The sequence below is a fragment of the Protomyctophum parallelum genome, assembly GCF_964188405.1.
Source record: "Protomyctophum parallelum genome assembly, chromosome: 21".
NCBI classification, from domain to species: domain Eukaryota; kingdom Metazoa; phylum Chordata; class Actinopteri; order Myctophiformes; family Myctophidae; genus Protomyctophum; species Protomyctophum parallelum.
In genome coordinates, this window is record NC_139713.1 from 4,987,859 (window position 1) to 5,014,492 (window position 26,634).

Below are 26,634 nucleotides of genomic sequence, written 5' to 3' on the forward strand. Positions count from 1 at the left end.
CCGTTGCTCCAGACTGTACGACGGAAGCATTTATATTTTACTCATGATCAGAGCTTCCGTTGCTCCAGACTGTATGACGGAAGCATTTATATTTTACTTATGATCAGAGCTTCCGTTGCTCCAGACTGTATGACGGAAGCATTTATATTTGACTCATGATCAGAGCTTCCGTTGCTCCAGACTGTACGACAGAAGCATTTATATTTGACTCATGATCAGAGCTTCCGTTGCTCCAGACTGTACGACGGAAGCATTTATATTTTACTTATGATCAGAGCTTCTGTTGCTCCAGACTGTATGACGGAAGTATTTATATTCTACTCATGATCAGAGCTTCCGTTGCTCCAGACTGTATGATGGAAGCATTTATATTTGACTCATGATCAGAGCTTCCGTTGCTCCAGACTGTATGACGGAAGCATTTATATTTGACTCGTGATCAGAGCTTCCGTTGCTCCAGACTGTATGACGGAAGCATTTATATTTGACTCATAATCAGAGCTTCCGTTGCTCCAGACTGTATGACGGAAGCATTTATATTTGACTCATGATCAGAGCTTCCGTTGCTCCAGACTGTATGACGGAAGCATTTATATTTGACTCATGATCAGAGCTTCCGTTACTCCAGACTCTATGACGGAAGCATTTATATTCTACTCATGATCAGAGCTTGCGTTGCTCCAGACTGTACGACGGAAGCATTTGGAAATTGTGAGAGGCAACAGTCTGGCAAAGTGAGACTAGAGTCACTTTCTCTCTCTCTCTCTAGGTCGTCCTCAGACGAGGCCTCAAGATTCCAGTGATAATTTAACATTAATTATGTATAATGTGGTAAGATTGAAAAAAACAGATTCCAGTGATAATATAACATTCATTATGTATAATGTGGTAAGATTGAAAACAACACGTCAGATTGAAAAAGGAGTGCTCGTTCTCTTCAATTTCCCCTCCGAGCTCTCTTGTGGCGGGGCGGGGCAGGGCGGGGCAGGGCGGGGCAGGGCGGGGCAAGGCGTGGCGCGGCGCGGCGCGGCAAGGCGGGGCAGGGCGCGGCGCGGCGGGGTCCCCCAGTCAGAAACAAAATGACGTCTCGGAGCTACCGAGACTCGATGATTTACGATTCTGTCCTCGGTGTACATAACTCGGGCGGTGCTCATTCGGCCAAAGGTGACTTGTTAACGCTCGGCACAGCGACTCGCTCGCCGCACTTAAACCGTGAAACGTGAGTGTGATACCAATAAATGAGAACTTAAAGTATGCTATGTTAAATCCACTGATCGATGGATTGGTCAGAACAGGTGAATCCTGGTGAATCATCAACATAAAACCTTTGATTCTGTGGAGAAAAAGATTAAAATAATAATATTTTATTCTATGTTGTTTTATTCTAATTTGTTTAGTAGTTTTTTTCTTATTTTTTCCCCAATCAAAGGTTTTATATAGTCACGATTCACCAGGATCCTGGATGGCTTGATTCCAGGCTTAGAATAATTGATATAAATAAATATATATATTGATATAAAATCTCTATTGGGAAAAATGAATGGCATATTTTTCAGTGGAACCAGAAAACCACGCCCACCAGCTATGCCCTATAAACTAAAGATTTAACAAACCTGAAACCAGGAGTGAAATAATTGATCAATTCACTTGTATAAGGCCAATAGCAACAACATCAATTAATATAGTTGCAACTACTACATGGCAAGTATTTCATACAACTTTAGTTCAACATTTTTTAACTATCCGTGTCAAAGTGTCCTTGTGCGGTTTCCTCCACTGTCGGTGTGAGAATGGATGAATGAAATGCACCTTGCATAAAAGCTGAAATATAAGCTCACAATAGCACACAAATAAAAGGTTTTCGGATTGTAACTGGTAACAAAAAGCAGAGACACAAACACGTACCTCCTCTGTCGCGGATGGCCAGGTTGAGTCCTTTCTTCAGCTCGATGTCCAGCTTGTACATCCCCGAGCTGGGCAGAGATCTGTCGGGACTGACCCCCGAGGTGCCCGGTGCGCCCATGCTCTGGAGGAAATGGAAGAGTTCAGACCGTCAGTCAGTCAGTGATTGCATGGCAAAGTGCTCAAACCTATAGTATAGAGATAATCCTGGTCAAATATAATAACTCCACTGCAAAGTGAAAGTCAAACGTGTGTACTTCAGGTAAAGCATTGGAAAGTTCATGCTTAAAGGACAACTTTAGTTTTTTTCAACCAAGGTTCATGTTTTAGGCTGTTATTAGAGAAAGTAAAAGATGAGTGTAATCTTTTTTTCATTTGCTGCTTTCTTTTGTTTTAGGGATTTTTGCTCTTTTTGACAGGGGGGCGGGGGCATTCGATTATGGGGCTAAATATGTACTTTTCTTTTACAAAATGTTATAGCGATTTCTTTTTTTATTATTTACTATAGTCCTAATAAACCCCAATAAATTACTTCTGGCCACAAAAGATCACAGGATCTGCTGAATGTGAAGGTAGCCTACTGGGGGGAAGCCACACTGTGTGTCATAGGCTCAATATGTCAGTTTGACATATTCAGTAGATCCTGTGATCTTTTGTGGCCAAATGTAATTTATTGGGGTCTAGTAGGACAATAGTAAATAATAATAAAACAAATCGCTATAAAATGTTGTAAAAGAAATACATATTTAGCCCCATGCTCGAATGCCCCCGCCCCCCCTGTCAAAAACAGCTAAAACCCCTAAAACGAAAGAAAGCAACAAATGAAAAAAAGATTACACTCATCTTTTACTTTCTCTAATAACAGCCTAAAACATGAACCTTGGTTGAAAAAAACTAAAGTTGTCCTTTAACCCATTTAGACCTGGGAACGATTCTACAAATTCTTCTAAATCCAGTTTTCAGGAAAACCCTCATGTTTCTGTGTCAGTCGTTCTGGAAAACCCTCATGTTTCTGTGTCAGTCGTTCTCAGACACTTTAGTGTCAAGGACCCCCAACAATATATGTAATATGCCGCCGACCCCCATCTGAAAATATGTAGTTCCAGAAACCCGCCCAGAAGCAAAGATTTGAGTTAAAAAACGTTCGCTCTGAAAGAATATGTATTCAAAGATTTGTACTACATTTTCACGATTAAAAATAAATAGCAGACCTACGAGCTTGTAGATCTGCTATTTTTCAATAGCTAAAGAATTACATAATGCTTAAAACACCAAAAGAAGCATTGCTGTGTAGACCATTTCCAAAAATAATTCAAAGGTTTCCCTGAAGTTTAGAAGAAAAAAAAGGTCCTTAAGCACATCTAGAGGACAGGTGCGTACGGTTGGATAACTGGAACTGGAAGAAATGGAAAGGAAAAAAAATGTGATCCACTGTCTTCACTTACAGTCTCTATCTCAACAAAATTGATTACTTGACTGTACAGTACTCTTGATTGTGTTATGTATACATTGTATGATATTTACTTTTGTTTAATATTTTGGTGTCAGCTAGCGTGTCGGAAATATAATGTACTGTCAATTGTGTCTGAATAATCCCGTAACGTAAGGGATGGGCTGCAAAAGTCAGTCGGACACGTAAATAAATAAAAATCATTCATTCATCATTACATACAGCATTATTTTTTTATTGAGCAACGTTTCGGTCGTTCAATAAGAAAATAATTTTCCATTTTTGCCAACTGTTTAAGTTTAAAGTTTAAAAAGAAATACAAGTGGTTAATCAGACTATAGCCGATTTAGGTGATAAGAAAGAAAGAAAGAAAAAAAGAAAAACCCCCAATTAGAACACATTTTCACATTGTCATTCATTATGCCAACACTTCTCCATTGTTCCATTAAATCAAAACAGGAATTGACAGAATAATCGCTATTAAGAGAACAATGAATGCTCTGCGGCCCTATAAATAGTGACACATTCAGTACTGTCACAGTAGACATGCAGGATAGGAGGACACAGGTACTGTATATATAGGCTGCTAAGTACCACTCATTATACTGCTGTGGTATTCTTAAAACACTTCCTGAATGAAGTGCCGCGGTCGGTCATTCCATCAGTCATGCTTGTATGCATCGCCATTAATCTCCTTCCTTTCCTTTCCTTCCTCGCTTCAGGGAACTCACCGCCATGCCTGTCACCTCGTCCTCCTCCTCCTCCTCCTCCACCACACATGGAGTAAAGACCTGCTCTCTAACACATTCTGACCTGAGATCAGATTCTAAAAATCTCTTCTACATCCTGACAGTTTTCTGAATGTTTTTTTTATTTTATTTTTTGTAACCCATTTTTCACCCCTGTGTCAATCATCTAATCATGTGCTCCTGGGCTCTACACACCCTCCACCAACCTAGTCCCCATATATGGGGGGACAAGGGGAGAGCAACGGACTTGAACTCATGCTTTCTGAATGTTTCTATAATGTCAGTCGGTCTTTGATTTTTCAAAAAATAGCAGACCTACAAGCTCGTAGCGCGCCACTCGGTGGCGCGCTATGAGCTTGTAGATCTGCTATTTTTCAATAGCTAAAGCATAACATGATGCTATAACACCAAAAGGGGTTCTCGCCTAGAATGGGCTAATACTCCCGATGAAGCGCCGTGCACTCCACTCCGCTCCACTCCGCTCTATCGCTCCCCCAAAACAACAGCATCTATACCTCTCTCTAACAGGCAGCCCCCCCACTCACAGCGAAAGGTTCCCATTGAGCGGGATGAAGTTGTCCCCGGGGGGAGGGGAGGGGGGGGGGGGGACCGACCGCTGACAGGAAATTGCAGCTTCCTCCTCTCTCTCTCTCTTTCTCTTTCTCTCAAACCTCTTTCTGAGTGCTTTAGGGAACAGCGGAGAGAGAGAGATATTTCCATCTCTCTGCTATAGCGTCTCTCTGGCCTGTTGGCTTTCTGCCCCGCATCGCGCACGCACTCACGTACACACCCCTCTCATAGCTACCATAATATTTAATTATACCCCATAAACCCCTTTCCCTCCACACACACACAAACAGGCACCTGACACGTTGTGTATACTGTACAGAATACAAGAAGACTCACCCCGTTTCTGTTTTCCTCCCAGTGAGGGGTGGGAGAGGCTGGACAGCAGACGGCTGGACTTTGAATTTCTCTAACTATAAACTTTCATGACAGCAGAACAGCCTAAGTACAAATATAATTTATGAAAAGCTACTACAGTGAAGTCTGTTCACAGAAGTTGTTGTAGGATATGTGGGGGATTATCTGACGAGGTACCATTTGAGGGGGCAAAACCTTATACATATACTAAATAATACTAAATTGTTTATAGGGTCAATATAAGTAATATAATATAGCCTTTCCACAGGAGTATCTTTTTATATTTTTCCAAAAAGAATACAAACAGCCCATAGCATATTACAAAGTTATCCCCCTCACTGGGGAAAATTCCAGGTGGAAAAACGGGCACGCACCGGGGTGAGTCTTCTTGTTACCACTGTAGTGTACATACACGTAATAACATATATACGTAATCACGTATATACGTAAGTAGATGCTGACATAAATGGTAAAGGCTTTACATTCACGTCGGCTGAAAACATGCAAGGCACCGACCAGCACCATCAGGAGCAATTTAGGGGTTCAGACTTTCAGAGTCTTGCTCAAGGACACTTTGACACTATAACTCTGGGGGAGCCCACAGGGTTCGAACTGGCAACCTTGCGGTTACCATCCGGCCACTCTACCCACTGAGCCACCGCCCGTACATGTACAGCACACATACACATACAGTGTAGTGTTGTGTGATGCATGGGGGAAACTATATTGTCCAATAGCAAAGTGAACCTGTTAACAATGCACTTTATTTTGAATCCGAAATGAAAATATACTTTTCTCCTCTCTGGTCTGCAACAATACCCTAGCAAAAGATGGGGCAGAGTAAATGACTGTTAACCCATTCTGACCTGAGATCAGATTCATACGAGGTTTCCGCTGGACACACACTGGTCTGATTAACCCATTCTGACCTGAGATCAGATTCTAAAAATGTCAGTCATTCTTTGATTTTTCAAAAATAGCAGATCTACAAGCTCATAGCGCGCCACTCGGTGGCGCGCTATGAGCTTGTAGATCTGCTATTTTTCAATGGGTAAAGCATAACATGATGCTAACACCAAAATGGGTTCCCGTTCAGAATGGGTTCAAATAGAAATAGTGTAGTACTGTGCACCACTGTATTGCCTATACTTCTCGCAAACGGTGAATAAACGGTATGCATCGACCTTCCCACAACACACAACAATCTATAAACTAAGGACTTCTCGTTATGAAGTGAGTGACATCCCAGTCCTTAGCATGTCTCCATTGCAGATTATATATGTTCATAGATCAACAATCTTCGTACATGCAGGGTCTTCGTCATACCGGACGAAGACCCGCAAGGGTCGAAACGTTGTACCAAATATAAATGCCCTGGGAGCAGAGACACAGGGTGCGGACATCCCTTCCTTTTTCTTTTATATAATTCTTATCCCACGATTTTGTAACCCATTTTTCACCCCTGTGTCATCTAATGTTATCTAATGTGATCCTGGGCTCTACACACCCTCCACCAACCTGGGGAGAGCAACGGACTTGAACTCATGCTTCCTTCATGCCTGAGTGTCCAAGTTGCTCCTTTACACCTGACAGGGGGGGGAGTTTCCCTGGTTGGACGTAGCGCGTGGAAGGAACACGTTATTCCAACCAGTTCCTTTCCCCTCCATCAGGCGCCCCGGCTGGCCAGGGGGAGGCAGTTTATCCCTTCCTTTTCATTGTACGTATATTGTTGACCAGCAGCACCTGTAGAATTCCTGGAGATGTGCGACACGTGCTCCTATATCTCATCGATCCAACAATGGACGGCCACAATCTAGCTGTCTCCATCTCTCTCCCAATCACGCAAGCAAGGAGCAATGCACGCACGTGCACACTGCACACTGCACGCACGCACGCACACACGCACAGACACACACAGACACTGAGACACAGAGCACTCAGTCAGACAGCAACAACAAATCAATGGAGGTTGCAGGAACCTGAGTCTAAATGCATCAGGATTAATCACAGACCTCGTAGTGTCTCATGACAACACTGCAGATAATGGATAGATAATGCTAGTTCCCAGTAAAGTAAAGTAAAAGACAAAGTACCTCAACAATGTACACGACTTAAAACCCACTTAGACCTGAGGACGATTCTACAAAATCCTCTTCTAAATCCTGACAGTGTTCTGAAGACGTCATGTTTCTATGTCAGCGGTGCTCAAACATTTTCATGTCAAGGACCCCCAAAAATATCTGTAATTGGCCGCCGACCCCCCCCCCCCCCCCCAGTCTAAAAAAATATGTTGTTCCATGCAGGGATCCACCACACAAGCAAAGATTTGAGTTTAAAACGTTCGCTCTGAAAGAATATATTTGCAAACATTTGGGGCACATTTTCACGATTTTTCAAAAATAGCAGACCTACAAGCTCGCAGCGCGGCACCGAGTGCCGCGCTGCGAGCTTGTAGATCTGCTATTTTTCAATAGCTAAAGTATAACATAATGCTTAAAGGACAACTTTAGTTTTTTTCAACCAAGGTTCATGTTTTAGGTTGTTATTAGAGAAACTAAAAGATGAGTCTTCATTTGTTTTCATTTGCTGCTTTCTTTCGTTTTAGGGATTTTAGCTATTTTTGACAGGGGGGGCATTCGAGCATGGGGCTAAATATGTATTTTTTTACAACATTTTATTGTGATTTATTTTTTTATTATTTACTATAGTCCTAATAAACCCCAGAAAATTACATCTGGCCACAGCAGATCACAGGATCTACTGAATGTGAAGGTAGCCTACTGGGGGAAGGCTTATACTGCATGTGTGTGGCTCAATATGTCAGTTTGTCACATTCAATAGATCCCGTGATCTTTTGTGGCCAGATGTAATTTCTTGGGGTTTATTACGACTATAGTAAATAAAAAAATAAGAAATCGCCATAATATTTTGTAAAACAAATACATATTTAGCCCCATGCTCGAATGCCCCCGCCCCCCTGTCAGAAACTGCTAAAATCCCCAAAACAAAAGAGAGCAGCAAATGAAAGAAAATTATCATCTTTTTTATCAATTATCATCTTCAAAACTCATCTTTTACTTTCTCTAATAACAACGTAAAACATGAACCGTGGTTGAAAAAAACTAAAGTTGTCCTTTAAAACACCAAAAGGGGTTCCCGGAACAAAATGGGTTAACCCATTCTGACCTGAGATCAGATTCATACGAGGTTTCCGCCGGACACACACTGGTCTGATGAACCCATTCTGACCTGAGATCAGATTCTAAAAATGTCACAGTCGTTCTTCGATTTTTCAAAAATAGCAGACCTACAAGCTCGTATATGAGCTTGTAGATCTGCTATTTTTAAATAGCTAAAGCATAACATGATGCTGACACCAAAATGGGTGCCCGGTCAGAATGGGTTAAAGGTATATTCAGTGATTTCACTCAATTCAAATATCACTTATTTTTTTGTTTTGTTGTGATAATCCTCTCTACTATAGAATGTGCTGGCCATATAAGGAGTTCCTCCCTGTCCCCAGTTAACCCCTGGGGGTCAAAAAACCTTAGGTTTCGTTTTTGGCTCTCTATCCTGATTGGATGAAAGGCTTAGGTCCCAGCCAAAAACGAAACCTACGGTTTTTTGAGTGAAATCACTGAATATACCTTTAAGTAAATGCACTTTACAATCACTGCCTACGGCCTATACGCTATCCTGGGGGTTGAAATGCTGAATGTCTGATCATTTCCATTCTTTTATTTTCTTCTTTTCTTTTGTGTGGGGGTGTTATTGCTTTATACAGTTATTTGGCAGGATGGTGTAGAAACAGGAAATGGAGGGCAGAGAGAGTCATGCAACAACACAGGTCTCCTCCACCCAGAGCTGCTGTGTGGCTGACCCATCAAACCAAACTACACCGAGCTATATCCCATTCTGACCTGAGATCAGATTCATACGAGGTTTCCACTGGACACACCACACTGGTCTGATTATAACCCATTCTGACCTGAGATCAGATTCTATAAAAATGTCAGTCGTTCTTTGATTTTTCAAAAAAATAGCAGACCTACAAGCTCGTATCGCGCCACTCGGTGGCGCGCTATGAGCTTGTAGATCTGCTATTTTTCAATAGCTAAAGCATAACATGATGCTGACACCAAAAGGGGTTCCCGTTCAGAATGGGACATAGGACTAGAAGGCTTTCTTACCTTTATTTGTAGTTCAGGTCAGACAACTCCCGAATAGATGTAACCAATATTTATTATAGAATGAGAATATGATGTGCATACGATATTAGACTTGGCGTTCGGCATTTTCTCCCTGCTCGGCGCGATTAAACACTATTGTAAAACATTAAGAGCAGGGAGATAGATATACAATAATAAACCCCCCCATGGGGAGCATAAATAACAGCAGTGGTGCTGGGAGCAAACATCACATAACAACCAGGAACCATAATGTGCAGAGGAAGGCAGGGAGAGCATGCAGACTGGTGAGCTTAAGTAGCCCGCCCAATTGGTCAGCTGACTGCCACATCAGCGAATGACGTGTGGGACTTGCACACACTTACACACCCACACATAGTAATATTAACCCATTCTGACCCGGCACCCATTTTGGTGTCAGCATCATGTTATGCTTTAGCTATTTAAAAATAGCAGATCTACAAGCTCATATCGCGCCACCGAGTGGCGCGATACGAGCTTGTAGGTCTGCTATTTTTTGAAAAATCGAGGAACGACTGACATTTTTTTAGAATCTGATCTCAGGTCAGAATGGGTTCATCAGACCAGTGTGTGTCCAGTGGAAACCTCGTATGAATCTGATCTCGGGTCAGAATGGGTTAACCCCTTGAGTATGGTATGCGCCTTTGAGCATGGCATGAACCCCCTCGAGTATGTCTGTCTGAATGAACTAACTCTGCAGGCTATACGCTCCAGTCGTTACGTCCCCACCAAAGAGGTCCAGGTGTTATTTTGTGCAAAAGTGCATTATTGGCTATTTCCCCTACCATAAGCCCTCAATGGGGGTTGGGTTTTAGTGCTAATAATTCGCTTATTTCCATCGAAATAAGTAGTAAAGTGTGCAGCTTGGGATACTATTTACATTATGAAGAGAGGATATATACTTTTTTTTTGAGCGATGGAAATAAGCGAATTAGCACTAAAATTAAATTAAATTAAATTAAATTAAATTCATTGAGGGCTTATGAAATAGCCAATAATGCGCTTTTGCACAAAATAACACCTGGGCCTCTTTGGTGGGGACGTAACAACTACACACAAAGGTAAGAAAGCCTTCAACGCCCAGGCCGTGGCGTAACGGTCTGGGCACCGGACTGGTGATCCAGTCGCAGTGTGCCGCAGGTTCGACTCCCGGACCCGACACGGCCCTTACCGCATGTCATCCCCCCATCTCTCTCCCGTTTCCTGTCAGCCTACTATCTATCCCTTAAAAAATCAATAAAAGGCATAAGCCGCAAAAAAATATCTAAAAAAAAAAAGAAAGCCTTCAACTAGCCAATTTACATATACACGTTGTGAGCTTGTAGATCAGCTATTTGAACTAATTTAAAATGTCTTTAAAAATAGTAAGAAATGGCAAATAAGTCCAGGGATAAGGGTTAAGATATAGCCCTTGATGTTTTCAGGACTGGAGGCATCACTGTGAACTTGTACTGAAGTTATACAGTATGATTAGTTCACGCAATAAACGTCAGCATTAGGGATGCACCGAAAGGGAAATTCTTGGCCGAAACCGAATACCGAATATAGGAAACAGTTGGCCGAAAACCGAATCCCGAATATCCGAATATGATTAATAATATATATCTTTTTTTCTTACCATTCCTGTCATGGCCGTACCTTAAAGTGACCTGATTTATGGCTAAATAAATGGTTATGGCGAAACTTAACTTAAATAATAATCACTATTATAGGTCCATAAAACATTTATTCAGCTCGTTTGAATCCATTAATTGCATACACTATTCGGTGATATATTTTCTGCCTATTCGGGCCGAAACCGAATAGGCCGAAAATGCAATTTTAGCCATTTTCTGCCGAATATTTTCTGCGGCCGAATATTCGGTGCATCACTAGTCAGCATTGCTGATGCTATAGACCAGTGGTTCTCAAAATTTCAAACTAATTGAAAATAACTGTCCCGGAATCTAATATTTTCACCTTTATTGCTGCCTACTTAATTGATTTGTTCAATCGTGCACAATTGAGGTAATTATATCAGACCTAAGGCCCCTGGGAAGGCCTATATTAACATCTAAATAGTTTCTATTAGGCGAATTACTCAGAAATATATATACTGTTGCTAAAGCTTGAAACTGTTATTCCAGTGTTTGTTTAAATAATCCAAACCCATGTCTTTTACATTATTTACTACAAATAATCAAAGTACAGATTGGTAGTATTTACAAATGGATTCAGTTTGCCTGTTGGCCTAATCTCTAGATTGCGAGAATAGCAAGATTAAACAAGACAGTAATAATTAAATCAGATCAGTGGTGATCAGGTAGATCAGTGGATATCAGATAGTTATCAGATAGTTGGATAGATGTATGGAAACAAAGAAACACAAATAGTACATTATGTTTACAGCTGTTTAACTGGTATACTATATGCGATGATACATTGTTATTACAGAAATAGAATGAACATACCGTTAGTCCATTTAGATGTTAGATCGTGTGTTCACACGGCTCAATTCTTAGTTGCAAGGCCTATCTAAAGCTTGGTCTCAATCACTAGGATGTCTACTCAGTAGGTTGTTTTGAAGAAGAGAGAGAGATAACAGTTCTTTCTTGCTGTTTCACCCAGAGAGGCGGACCTGACCTACCCAGGGGGTCGGTTGGTGGCCAGCTAAAATGGGGAACTCCCTGCTCCATAGGGTGCCATGCAATTCCATGCATACAACATATAGCAAAAAGCATCAAATGGTATGAATAACTCCACAATAACCTCATTGACCACAAATGGTTAATGGTGCATTTATATAGCACCTTTATCCAAGGCGCTATACATAGATTGTGCATTACATTCACCCATTCACACACACACACATTCATATATACACCGATGTGCAAGGCACCAACCACCACATCAGGAGCAATCAGGGGTTCAGAGTCTTGCTCAAGGAACACGTCTTCGACACTAACTCTGGGGGAGCCCACAGGGTTCGAACTGCCATCCAGCCCACTCTGCCCCTGAGCCACCGCCGCCGCCGCCGCCCCATCCCTACCCCCCCCCCCCCCCGCCCCCCCAAAAAAAATAGCCGATCTACAAGCTCACAATGAGATCAGAGAGATGTGGTGTACTACTGTAGATCGGGAATGAACGCCCCAAGAAGTACAGTGCAACTCGGGTACAATTGCGGCAGCCCCTTTGAAAAGCCCTGCGTGTGTGTGTGTGTGTGTGTGTGTGTGCACGTATTGGCGCGTGTGTGTGTGTGTGTGTGTGACTCAATTGAACCCATTTTGGGCAGGAACCGCTTTTGGTGTTAGCATTACGTTATGCTTTAGCTATTGAAAAATAGCAGATCTACAAGCTCGTAGCGCACCACCGAGTGGCGCGCTACGAGCTTGTAGATCTGCTATTTTTTGGAAAAATCGAAGAGCGACTGACATAGAAACATAGCTTTATCAGAAAACTGTCAGGATGTAGAAGACGTTTTTAGAATCTGATCTCAGGTCAGAATGGGTTAACAGTTAAATTGAGTCAGACAGCAGAGTGTTCATTGTGGGACAACAGCCAGAACCAGATTCCAGTACTACGGTAGGTACAGTAAGGTAGTGTCTGGGCGTGTTGAGACGGACGTCCGTGTGTGAAATGAATTACAAGCTGATTACAGCAGATTTACTGACACTGTGCATACATAACCGCAGGCCAGAAATAATACTATTACTATACAGTACGATCTACACAAAGAGACGTACAGTATTCCACTGCTATCTCAGGATTCCAAACGCCAAAATACTCATTGTGCAAAAAGGTCCATTCTTTTCTAAATGCTTTTTTTTTTTTGAGTGGTGCAACCACTCCAAGGAACAGCAATGTCCGTCCGTCCCTATAATTAAGGTCCGTCCTCACCTACTGTATGTGACTATGAGTACCAGTAGGGGCAAAAGTGGCGCTGTTGTGCCAGAAACAGAGAGAGAGATAGTGTTGCACTGTTGCCTGCTAATTACACAGAGAGAGAGAGAGAGAGAGAGAGAGGGGGGGGGGGGGGGGGGAGGCTAGCCTGGTTAATAAACCAGACCGAATCAGCCGTTGGCAAAAAAAGATTGCCTGCAGGCGGATTTCGGTCTGGAGAGGCTCAATTGTACGCCCATTTCCTACACCAGAGAATGTGGGCGCCCAATAGGGACACGGTATGCAATATGGGCGGGCTTTGGTACAGTGACGTTCAATGCTTGAGACCTTTGACTGACAGTAGCTCTGACCAATTGCGTCAAAGAGAAAATGTTTCCCTGGAAATGAAATCCAAGCTGAGCCTCCCCAGACTAATATCCCGCGGATCCGTGTGATATTAGTCTGGTTTATTAACCAGGCTAGGGGGAGGCAGGCAGGGGGAGAGGAGAGTTGCACCACTCAGTTCACACGGGTGTGATTTCTTGTTACAGCCAATGAGCCTATAAGTACAAAATCACACACATCGTGAGATGCAAGGCGCCGTGAGCTTGTAGCCTATAGTTTTCCGTAGATTCGCGTATATATTTTCGAATATTGCTTATTAATTATATTGCTTCAATGTAGGTTTTTAATCCTCTACATCTGTAACTAAAACAAGACTATACCTATAGCCATGAGCAAAGCACCACATATGTGTAATCTGACAGACATGTACTGTAGCACGGGGGTATAGCTCAGTGGTAGAGCATTTGACTGCAGATCAAGAGGTCCCCGGTTCAAATCCGGGTGCCCCCTCTCTCTATTACACACATACACACAGAGACGGTGGCCGTAGAACACGCCACACCACAGTCACGTGTGACCTTGAGACGACGTCTGTCATGATGGACAGGAACGTTAAATCATAATCAATGAAACTGTTAAGGTCGGCTAATTAAACTGTCCTATAACTTACTTATATTTTCATGTGGATGATGATAATGACGGTTCACTTAACAGGGATCTGTTAACATCAACATGCAGACAGTACTATGTTTGGATAAAGGCTGATTGATTGATTGATTGATATTTATTATGTTTTCAGAATTACAGTAAATTTCAAGCACAACTCAATACAAAGACTGTTAACTGTGAGTGGACGACCCAATTACACTTGTTTACAAGAGGGTCCACCTTGTTCAATCCATCAAGGCGCTATACAAATGCACCATTTTCCATTTTGTGGTGTTAACATCTCAATTGGTCAAACAGTGTGTTCATCAATCACTATAATGCAACACATTCATAACTTATATTGTTATTGTGTTGTTCACCTTTGGCATATGGCCAACTTTGAGCGTTTGTCCCAACACAGACATTAACCCATTTCACGCGGGAACCCCTTTTGGTGTTATAGCATTACGTTATGCTTTAGCTATTGAAAAATAGCAGATCTACAAGCTCGTATCGCGCCACCGAGTGGCGCGCTATGAGCTTGTAGGTCTGCTATTTTTGAAAAATCGAAGAACGACTGACTTAGGGCCGATTCATACTCCTATTTTAGAGCCGAATAAAAGTCGGTTCGGCGCTGTAGAGCCTACAATTTGACGTCATTTGAGGTTCTGGGGGGGGGGGCGGGTACCGTCCTAAAGTCGGCTCTTCGGTGCTACTGAAAGTTTCTGACGAGCCAAAATCATTTTGGCACTACAGCGCCGAAACAGCGGTAAAATAGGAGTATGAATCGGCCCTTAGAAACATAGTTTTTTCAGAAAACTGTCAGGATGTAGAAGAACATTTTTAGAATCTGATCTCAGGTCAGAACGGGTAAAAGACGAAGGTTAAGGACGCAAATTCCGATTTGCCGGAATGAGATGATTGCATGATGATAATGTCTGATATTAGTATATATATTATATAGCTGTGTTCTTTCTGCCTGCTTTCCTACCGTCCACCAAGCTGGGTGTGCATGTACAGTATGTGTAATCTATAACACACTTATCGTAAATATGTCTCGCTTGACCAACTGGCATTGATTGGTCCAGCGATTTGTGAGATTAGGGACAAAACACACACACACGCACGCACGCAGGCACACACACACACACACACACACATACACACAGACACACACACACACACACACACACACACACACACACGCACGCACGCAGGCACACACACACACACACACACACACACACACACACACACACACACACACACACACACACACACACACACACACACACACACACACACACACACGATTGATATGCAAACAAAGGGAGTGAGGACTGAGTCATGAACAAAGGGACACACAGATGTGTGTCGCTGTGTTGATAGCACGGGGGTATAGCTCAGTGGTAGAGCATTTGACTGCAGATCAAGAGGTCCCTGGTTCAAATCCGGGTGCCCCCTCTAAACATTTAGCACAATATATAACAACATTTTGACCTGAGTTCGATTCTACAAAATAATGCCTTCTAATCTAAATGCTAAGAGTTTTCTGAAAAACCTACAGTATATGTTTCTATGTCAGTCGTTCTCAAACGTTTTTCATTTCAAGGACCCCCAGAATTATCTGTATTTGGCCGCAGTCTCCCATCTGAAAATATGTACTTCCAGGGACATGAGCTCATGAGCTTGTAGATCTGCTATTTTTCCACATATAATGACACTAAAGGGGTTCCCACCCATAATGTGTTGAGCACTACAATATACACTGTATACTGTAAGACATTTGTTCACTTTGGCTTTTGGCAACTAGTTTTGTTTTTTTGTTTTTTGTCTTGTAAAGCGTCCTTGGGTTTCTTGAAAGGCGCTATATAAATCCAAGTTATTATTATTATTATTATTATTATTATTATTAAGAACGTTTGCCTGTTATCTCTCCTATGGTACCACCTCAATACAGCATGGAATTGTGGACAAAATCACCAAGTTTTTAGTTTAAATCCCCTCAAATGGTGGTCCGTACTACCGGCTCAAATGCTGACTAAATAATGGACCGTTGATATGAAAAGGGTTGAAAACCACTGACTATAACACGAAAACAATTAAGCCTAAACATGAGCCTAGAGGGACACCGTCCGGAACGCGCTCACCGATAACAGCCGGCCACACGTGGACGCCAGCGTGGACGACTCATCGCGGATTAACCCTCGAAACGCCAGCAGGGAGTCCGTGACCGAGGCCTCGGTCATCAGACGCCAGGGTGCAGAAGACCGTGGACAGATATTATAGAACACTAACAGTCTAACATGGAGATAACTGTAGGGGGGACACTAGAGAGGCTGGTCTAACAGTCTAACATGGAGAAAAGGGGATGCGGAAATGTAAAATACTTACTAATTTTCCAATATTTGCAAAGCAAAAAGGGCAGCTAAATGATTTGGGACAGAATCAGTGGCACCTAGCTGTAGGGAGTCAGGGACGTTTGTGCTATCAAGGCCTTACTATCGGGGCTGAAAACAACAACAAAAAAGGCTCGCACACTGAAAGGAAAACTAAGGCTCTTTAGATGCAATATCCTTGAGAGTGGACATTTTGGTCCTCAGAGCATCCTCATCATCTTCAACACTCAACTCAGAGCCTCAGTTTTCCATTCCCTGTAAAGGTAGAGACTAGAGAGAAGGGAATGCAGAAAGGCGAGGTTACGAGGCAGAGAGGAGAGGAGTGGAAGGTAGAAGTATAGAGTGGTCTAAAACGACAGCTAGGGTAGAGAGATGGTACCTCCCTCGTGGCACCTTTCTAAACATGAAAGAATCCAGCTATTCTTCTGACACAGCAGGTCCTTTCTCTTGCGTTGCTCCTCTTAATTAGTTCCACGTATACGCTGATCCGTTCCGTTGCCATAGAAAGAGTGACCGACGCAAAGATTAAACCTGTCCAAAAGGATCGATCATGCAAGAGCCTATTTTCTCAGACAGTCGAAAACTGAACAGCAATACTAGTATATATTATATACAGTAGAAAATGTTGTTGTTGACGGAAACTACTAAGAAGAGTGCATGCATGGAAAGATTCATGACATAACAGTTGACTATAGGGACGGAGGAGGAGGAGGAGGTTACTATAGTTGGCTTTAACCTTAATCTCTTGACCAGGGGGAAAAAAGCCTGATTGACAGCTATGCTGAGGGTGCAGGTTTATAGGAGACGTGACAAGAATGCGGTGGGATCATTCAGGACTCAGAAGGTATACCTAAAGCCCAGCAGGCTAATATTAATATCCTGCAATATTGTTGATAATTATGTGTGCCAACTGAAGTGCCTAGAATGTGATATAATTATGTGACTGTTCCTTCTCTACATAGCCTTGGGAGAAACAATTTTAATCCATTCTGACCGGGCACCCATTTTGGTGTCAGCATCATGTTATGCTTTAGCTATTTAAAAATAGCAGATCTACAAGCTCGTATCGCGCCACCGAGTGGCGCGCTACGAGCTTGTAGGTCTGCTATTTTTGAAAAATCGAAGACACTTTTAGAATCTGATCTTAGGTCAGAATGGGTTAACAGATGGGAGCATTTTGATGCTGTGTGTGTGTATGTGTGGTGTTGGATGTGTGCTCACTGCTCAGGATACTGACAATTTTTTTCCCCTCACTGTATGTTTATTTTCCCTTTTTACCTCCTTTATGATGAATTCCTGTTCTGTTCTTTGACTATATAGAAGTGTCTATTTGCACGTCTCTAAATGTTTTGATGAATTGAACAAGGTGGACCGTCTTGTAAACGTAAAAGTGTAATGCTTAATTGGGTCGTCCATCCACTCACAGTTAACAGTCTTTGTATTGAGTTTGTGCTTGAAATGTACTGTGATTCTGCAAACTGTTAATAAATATTTCAATCAATCAATCAAAGACTAGGAATTGAGAATTGGGAGAGAACAAAAATAAACTCATAACAATAAAGTGCATTAATAATGAAACTGTCAGGATGTAATAGACATTTTTAGAATCTGATCTCAGGTCAGAATGAAAACTGTCAGGATGTAGAAGACATTTTTAGAATCTGATCTCAGGTCAGAATGGGTTAAAATTAAATGGTTGAAGTTGTGGATATGATACTACAGTGAGCGGCTCCAGGGAACCTGGGACCTGTGCTGAGAGCAAGAATTACCGGTAAATTAAACCCTCCGATTTCCTGGTACCACTGACTGAAGGCGCAACTTATACACAGTTACACACCCAACATTATATTTTCAGGCACTGGCGCTAATGGCCCGATCTTCCTGATAACGGCTTTGAGGACTGCCCTTAACCCATTTTGCCATTGTGGTGGTTACATACATTATGTTATAATTTAGCTATTGAAAAATAGCAGATCTACAAGCTCGTAGCGCGCCACCGAGTGGCGCGCTATGAGCTTGTAGGTCTGCAATTTTTTTTGTAATCATTAAAATGTGCCTCAAATCTTTCAGAAAATTGTCATGATTTAGATTTTTTTTTTTTCGACGTCAGGCAAATCTAAACTACTCAACCAATGAATTGCATCACACACACACACACACACACACACACACACACACACACACACACACACACACACACACACACACACACACACACACACAATTAAATTCAAATTATTATTATTATTATTATTATTATTAACAAAAATGATGTCCTTTGAAGGTCAGAATCTTCAATAGATCAACTTATACCTTAAGTTGTACCTTAAGATCACTCGATGCAGGTATAGTGCAGGAATATACACAATGATTAGTCACACACACTGTATCACACTGTATCACACCCCGTGATACAGGCACGCACACACACACACACACACACACACACACACACACACACACACACACACACACTGTCACACACACACACACACACACACACACACACACACACACACACACACTTGCATTGATATGCAAATAGAGGCAGGCTAGCTAAAGTGAGAATCTAGTGTTTGTTGACCTATAGCCTTGAACAAAAGGAACAGGGCTGTGTTTTCTGCCTACCGTGTAACAAGGGGGTATAGCTCAGTGGTAGAGCATTTGACTGCAGATCAAGAGGTCCCCGGTTCAAATCCGGGTGCCCCCTCACTTATTTAGGATGCCAGCACTATTGTTTAACAAACAGTTAACTTAAGAAAGCCATTACAATTAAAAAGGCAGACTGTGTGGGGGGGGATCTTCTTCAGCGGAGTACCACTGTTATACTGTATGTGTTTGCACTGTAACAACATGCTTTGTACTGAAACACATGAGCAGTGTGCCCCCTACCTTCCTCTGAAGGTATTACATGTCAGATTTTTGATTGATTGAAATATTTATTAACAGTTTGCAGAATTACAGTACATTTCAAGCACAAACTCAATACAGAGACTGTTAACTGTGAGTGGATGGACGACCCGATTAAGCATTACACTTGTTTACAACAGGGTCCACCATGTTCAATTAATCAAAACATTTAGAGACGTACAAATAGACACTTCTATGTAGTTAAAGAACAGAACAGGAATTCCTCATAATTCATCATCTGATAATAAGCACCAGTTTCCCACGCCACAGGCACAGATAGATAGATAGCTATAGCTAACACACTGTTGTAAACATCTGACTGAATCTGATCTGACCTACATTTAAACACATGCGAATGCAAATGATTTTCTGCTCAATAAGCGGGTGGACTTGTTTAGCATAACAGCCTACAGCTATAATGTACAGTACAGCACTGACTGTACATACATTCTATCAATAATGCAGCTTGGATCATAGGTTTTAGGCAGAGGTGTTATTTCAGAAAACTAGAAGGAGGCAAAAAAAAGTAATTAAGTTAAGTTAATAAAAACCAGGGGTGCTCTTATCATCATACAGCATCATGTCCAGATTTTAATTTAAGTTTGAGTTTACACTATGACGTAAAAATGGCCAGTTATCAATGGCATTTACAGCCATACAGCTTGTAGCTACAGCTACGAGCTTGTAGGTCTGCTATTTTTGAAAAATCGAAGAACGACTGACATAGAAACATAGCTTTTTCAGAAAACTGTCAGGATGTAGAAGACATTTTTAGAATCTGATCTCAGGTCAGAATGGAAAACTGTCAGGATGTAGAAGACATTTTTAGAATCTGATCTCAGGTCAGGTTGGGTTAAGATAGAGTCCTTTACATAAATGTTTTGCTCAGGGACACTCTGCTGGCCTGGAATGGAACTGAACCTGTAGGACAACATAAGCCTGGCCTCAGGCTCCCCAGGCAGGCTCACTGACATAACCCACCAATTATGACAGACAAGAAAACGTCTAGAAGAACACGTGTGTCACATGTCACACATATGTAGACGGACGGGCGTGTATGATAGGATCATGTGTTGTAGATACAAGTGGGTCAAATTATTTTTTGGTACTACAAATTAATATAGTTTGTAGTTTTTTGAGTGTAAGGAGGAAAGGAAAGGAAAGGTACTATGTTTACCCAGGGTAACTGGACTAAGGAAAGGAAAGGTACTATGTTTACCCAGGGTAACTGGACTAAGTACCTTTCCTTTCCTTAGTCCAGTTACCCTGGGTAAACATAGTACCTTTCCTTTCCTTAGCCCAGTTACCCTGGGTAAACATAGTACCTTTCCTTTCCTTAGTCCAGTTACCCTGGGTAAACATAGTACCTTTCCTTCCTTAGTCCAGTTACCCTGGGTAAACATAGTACCTTTCCTTTCCTTAGTCCAGTTACCCTGGGTAAACATAGTACCTTTCCTTTCCTTAGTCCAGTTACCCTGGGTAAACATAGTACCTTTCCTTTCCTTAGTCCAGTTACCCTGGGTAAACATAGTACCTTTCCTTTCCTTAGTCCAGTTACCCTGGGTAAACATAGTACCTTTCCTTTCCTTAGTCCAGTTACCCTGGGTAAACAATGGTACCTTTCCTTTCCTTAGTCCAGTTACCCTGGGTAAACATAGTACCTTTCCTTTCCTTAGTCCAGTTACCCTGGGTAAACATAGTACCTTTCCTTTCCTTAGTCCAGTTACCCTGGGTAAACATAGTACCTTTCCTTTCCTTAGTCCAGTTACCCTGGGTAAACATAGTACCTTTCCTTTCCTTAGTCCAGTTACCCTGGGTAAACATAGTACCTTTCCTTTCCTTAGTCCAGTTACCCTGGGTAAACATAGTACCTTTCCTTTCCTTAGTCCAGTTACCCTGGGTAAACATAGTACCTTTCCTTTCCTTAGTCCAGTTACCCTGGGTAAACATAGTACCTTTCCTTTCCTTAGTCCAGTTACCCTGGGTAAACATAGTACCTTTCCTTTCCTTAGTCCAGTTACCCTGGGTAAACATAGTACCTTTCCTTTCCTTAGTCCAGTTACCCTGGGTAAACATAGTACCTTTCCTTTCCTTAGTCCAGTTACCCTGGGTAAACATAGTACCTTTCCTTTCCTTAGTCCAGTTACCCTGGGTAAACATAGTACCTTTCCTTTCCTTAGTCCAGTTACCCTGGGTAAACATAGTACCTTTCCTTTCCTTAGTCCAGTTACCCTGGGTAAACATAGTACCTTTCCTTTCCTTAGTCCAGTTACCCTGGGTAAACATAGTACCTTTCCTTTCCTTAGTCCAGTTACCCTGGGTAAACATAGTACCTTTCCTTTCCTTAGTCCAGTTACCCTGGGTAAACATAGTACCTTTCCTTTCCTTAGTCCAGTTACCCTGGGTAAACATAGTACCTTTCCTTTCCTTAGTCCAGTTACCCTGGGTAAACATAGTACCTTTCCTTTCCTTAGTCCAGTTACCCTGGGTAAACATAGTACCTTTCCTTTCCTTTCCCAATGGCCAGCACGTCTCTGCTGCAGGATACGTGCATGCTGCAGACTGGCACAGAGGAGTTTTCAGAACAGACACACAAACGCCACGCACACCAGAAAAAAACAATTCTAGGAGAAACACGTGCTCACACACGTGACTTTTCCCCAAAAAGTGGGCAACAGCAGGCACAATGGGCAACAACACATGTGTGGGTGGAATTCCAGTAAAAGTAATTGTGTTACTTCCGTAGCTGGGCTTCCATGATGGAGCCATTTAGGGGTTAGGCCTCCAGTCAGTCAGTCTGGGCTCCGGTCTCTGTAATATGAGCCCATAGTGGTGGATAATTACAGCTGGATTCATTCTATAAGCAGTGATGTTTCGACTAAAACCAAGACGAGAAATGTTCTTTGACTACCTTTCTTTCACTGACGAAAACTAAATGGAAACTAAATGAAAACTAAGCTATGATGACTACATACGTGTAGACTAAATATATACTGACAATTTCGTCAACAGATGAAAACTAGAGTAAAATGTTAGGAAGGGACTAGTGGACAAGAGATCCAGTATAAGTAAAAGATTTTACACTTGGTTGTATGCTGAAAATAGCCAATCTACAAGCTCACAACGCGGAGCTTGTAGATCGGCTATTTCTTGTAGATCTGCTATTTCAGCCATTACGACGGCATCAAAGGCCTGCCAAAAATACATTTTTGTCGACTACATCAACTGTGGATTTAGTCGACTAAAATAGTATGACATTTAGTCGACTAAAACTATAGACTAACACTAAAACATTCCGGGTGACTAAAATGTGACTAAAACTAAATTAAAATGTGCTGCCAAAAACAACACTGATTCTAAGCCAACACAGTTTTTAATTCCCAGAATTCCACACGGTGACATCGGATCCATGCAGGTCAGAGCAGGTATATGGGGTTGATTCAACAACATGAGCCCACCTCAATACTGCCCCTCCCCTCCCCCAACACACATAAACACACTAATCTCTCTCTCTCTCTCTCTCTCTCTCTCTCTCTCTCTCTCTCTCTCTCTCTCTCTCTCCCTCTCTCTCTCCCTCTCTCACACACACACACACACACACACACACACACACACACACACACACACACACACACACACACACACACACACACACACACACACAAACAAACACACACACACACACACACACACACACACACACACACACACACACACACACACACACACACACACACACACACACACGTGTATCTGATTCTGATTCGACAGCCTAGGCTTTATTGACATATGGCATTTGACGTGTTGTGTTGCCAAAACACAAGAATTACAAGGAGAGACAGTCTGTCTGTCTGTCTGTCCTTTTTGTGTTATCCTTTTAGCCTTAATGTCTTACTACCTCCGTGCTGTTTAAGTTTCAGACCAAAATTAAAAAAAAAAGAAATCTCTATCAAAGTCTGTCTGTCTGTCTGTCTTTCTGTGCCAGTTAGTCTGTCTGCCTCTCTTAACTGTACTAATATCTGACTCTCACAAGGGAATTCAACTTTAAACTGTCCTTATTCACTTCAGTGAATATGTTTTTGTATAAAACCCTTGTCGAAAGACCACATAAATCATAAATCAAACTTTATTTGTATAGACAATCCCACAGTCCCCTCTGAGTTATATTCTAATCTACAGTATACCGTACTGTAGGTCGGCTAGCATTTCCCTCTGCAGCCAATCTGACAATGCGTCAGAAAAACGTTGATAACGTTGTGAGCTTACAGATTTCCACGAATGGTCCCTCCAGCCCCCCCCCACCACCATAATAACTGATGTATTAAAATACAGGAGCGTATACTATAAGCCAATAATGCTGCTGCTCTGACAAAACTCTGTCTAATCACTAATCAGCGCAGCTGATGATACTTCTAATGTGATTAATCCGTTCTCAAATCTTCTATTAACGGCTAGGTGTGCTGTCATGCTCATTTCAGCACGGCTGGAGAGCCTATTTCAACCAATGTCTTGGTCAGAAGGACTACCTGTAGTAATATAAATATTTCACGCCTTTTTTGGGCGACTCCTCTGAGTACCACCAGAGGAACCATGGGTACCAGGTTGGGAACCTCTGATCTACCGTACAGATTGGACCAAATTACATTTTATTCATTAATAAAACGTGACACAGTGCTTGCTTTACGTGTCCTTCAGAAGAGGACATGTTTTTTTTCTCCCACAGGATGTCAGTCAGCTGTGTTCTGGTTCTGTACTGTGATTGTTATCTGGAAGTGATTATCACATCATTAATGTCTCAGTCCAGCCAACTTTCCATTGTCAGACATTAACCATGGAAAGAGCAGCCTTCTTTGTAAAAAAAGAACTACTCCAGTGGGGGGGGAAGTAAATAAGTACATGCATGTACAGTAGAGCAGATCTACAAGCTCATATCGCGCCACCGAGTGGCGCGATACGAGCTTGTAGGTCTGCTATTTTTGAAAAATCGAAGAGCGACTGACATTTTTAGAATCTGATCTCAGGTCAGAATGGGTTCATCAGACCAGTGGGTGTCTGGCGGAAACCGCGTATGAATCTGATCTCAGGTCAGAATGGGTTAAGTTAAGTTTTGCCATAACCATTTCTTATGCGGCTGCCATAAATCAGGTAACTTTAAGGTACGGCAAAGGTAGGAAAAAAGATATATAATATTAATCATATTCGGTATTCGTATTTTCCTATATTCGGTTTCGGCCAAGAATTTCCCTTTCGGTGCATCCCTAGAAAAAAGGCATCTGCCGCTTGAATTAACGTGACTTCATTGACATCAAATAGGGCCTGTCAGCTCAAAACCCACAATGCAATACTTTGTTTTCAAAAGCACAAACGTCAGTATAGCATTACAAAGTTAAATGGTACATTTATATAGCGCCTTTATCCAAGGCGCTTTACATAGATTGTGCATTTATACATTCACACACACACACATTCATACACCGATGCCGGCGGAAACCATGCAAGGCACCAACCTGCACATCAGGACCAATTAGGGGTTCAGTGTCTTGCTCAAGGACACTTCGACACTAACTCTGGGGGTAGAACGGGTTCGAACTGACAACCTTGCACCGCCCAAAACAAAACCGTTCCATTCCCCTCTATTTCCCATTCCGAGTGTGTTTGCTGGCTTAGTAGCAACACACCAGCACCGCTATTCCAAAGCCCCCTCAGGTACAGTTTTAAACTGTTTTCAGCGATGGGATAATATGTTTTTGGTAAATGGTGCATTTTTTATATATCCCCTTTATCCAAGGCGCTTTAAAAAAAATAGATTCAATTTATTGTCACTGCACATAGTATACAAATACTTTGACAATGAAATGAATAGTGGCGTCTAATCAGAGTGCAATACAGTAATGCAATAATGGGAATAAATACACTTTTATAAATACACGTTTGTTGAATGTACAGAATGTACACTGTACAGTATGTACAGTAGTATATAATAAATAGAAAATAAATAGAAAAAGAGGCTACATAGATTGTGCATTACATTCACCCATTCATTCATACACAGATGGTGGCGGAAACCATGCAAGGCACCAACCAGCACATCAGGAGCAATTATAGGGGTTCAGAGTCTTGCTCAAGGACACTTCGACACTAACTCTGGGGGAGCCCACAGGGTTCGAATTCCAGCCACTCTACCGCTGAGCCACCGCCACCCCTGGGTGGGTATAGATCTGGTTAAGCTGGTCATTTTGAAAGTGGCTCTCCGGTCCAAAAGGTGTGGACACTGTATAATGTAATTTTGAGTTACTTTACTCAACTTGAGTATTTCCCATGTTCTGCTACTTAAATACTTCTACTCCATTACATTATGCAGATGTAATTTGATACATTAAATACTTCTACTCCATTACATTTTGAAGATGTTATTTGATACCTCTAGCTACTTTGCAGATACATTAACCATAATGTAATAATCAGTTAATCACCAAATAGGCCGCAGCAGTATTAGGCCTACTTAAGCTTCAATTAAGAAGTTCTAACTTTAATTAGATATTATGAACGCTTCAATAATTACAATGCAGTTAATTAAGTCATATTTTAATATTCCGAAACAAATGGGGCATTCTGCACCGAGATTATTAAAATTACAAAATATTTATCATATTAATACAAAAACATAGGCTATCATTAAGTGATAAATGATGATGTATTATTAATTATAGGTTAATCTACCCAGCCAGCAGCACATAAAGTCATTACAGTAATTACCACCCCCATCAGTATAGGCTATAAACTCCGGTAATATGACTGTGAAATGGACCGTTCTGTAATCTGCATAATGAGTATTTAAAACCTTTAGTAGCTGGCCCTAGATCAGTGGTTCCCAAAACTTTTTCCCCCACATTGGCACTAATCATCAGCCTGCGGACCCCCCATTTGAAGACATGCCAGGGACCCCCATTTGAAGAGATATGCCAGGGACCCCCATTTGAAGACATGCCAGGGACCCCCATTTGAAGAGATATGCCAGGGACCCCCATTTGAAGAGATATGCCAGGGACCCCCATTTGAAGACATGCCAGGGACCCCCATTTGAAGAGATATGCCAGGGACCCCCATTTGAAGACATATGCCAGGGACCCCCATTTGAAGACATATGCCAGGGACCCCCATTTGAAGAGATATGCCAGGGACCCCCATTTGAAGACATATGCCAGGGACCCCCATTTGAAGAGATATGCCAGGGACCCCCA

At 42.0% G+C, this 26,634-nt stretch overlaps 1 protein-coding gene across 1 annotated transcript in view; it reads right to left on the bottom strand.

The window, feature by feature from the left end:
• mctp1b (multiple C2 domains, transmembrane 1b) overlaps window positions 1-26,634 on the bottom strand; it is a 114,068-nt gene that overhangs the window by 86,121 nt on the left and 1,313 nt on the right. The window contains exon 2 of the mRNA XM_083793825.1: window positions 1,906-2,026. Within this exon, the coding sequence (XP_083649951.1) occupies window positions 1,906-2,026 (121 nt within the window). The remainder of the gene's footprint in view (window positions 1-1,905; window positions 2,027-26,634) is intronic.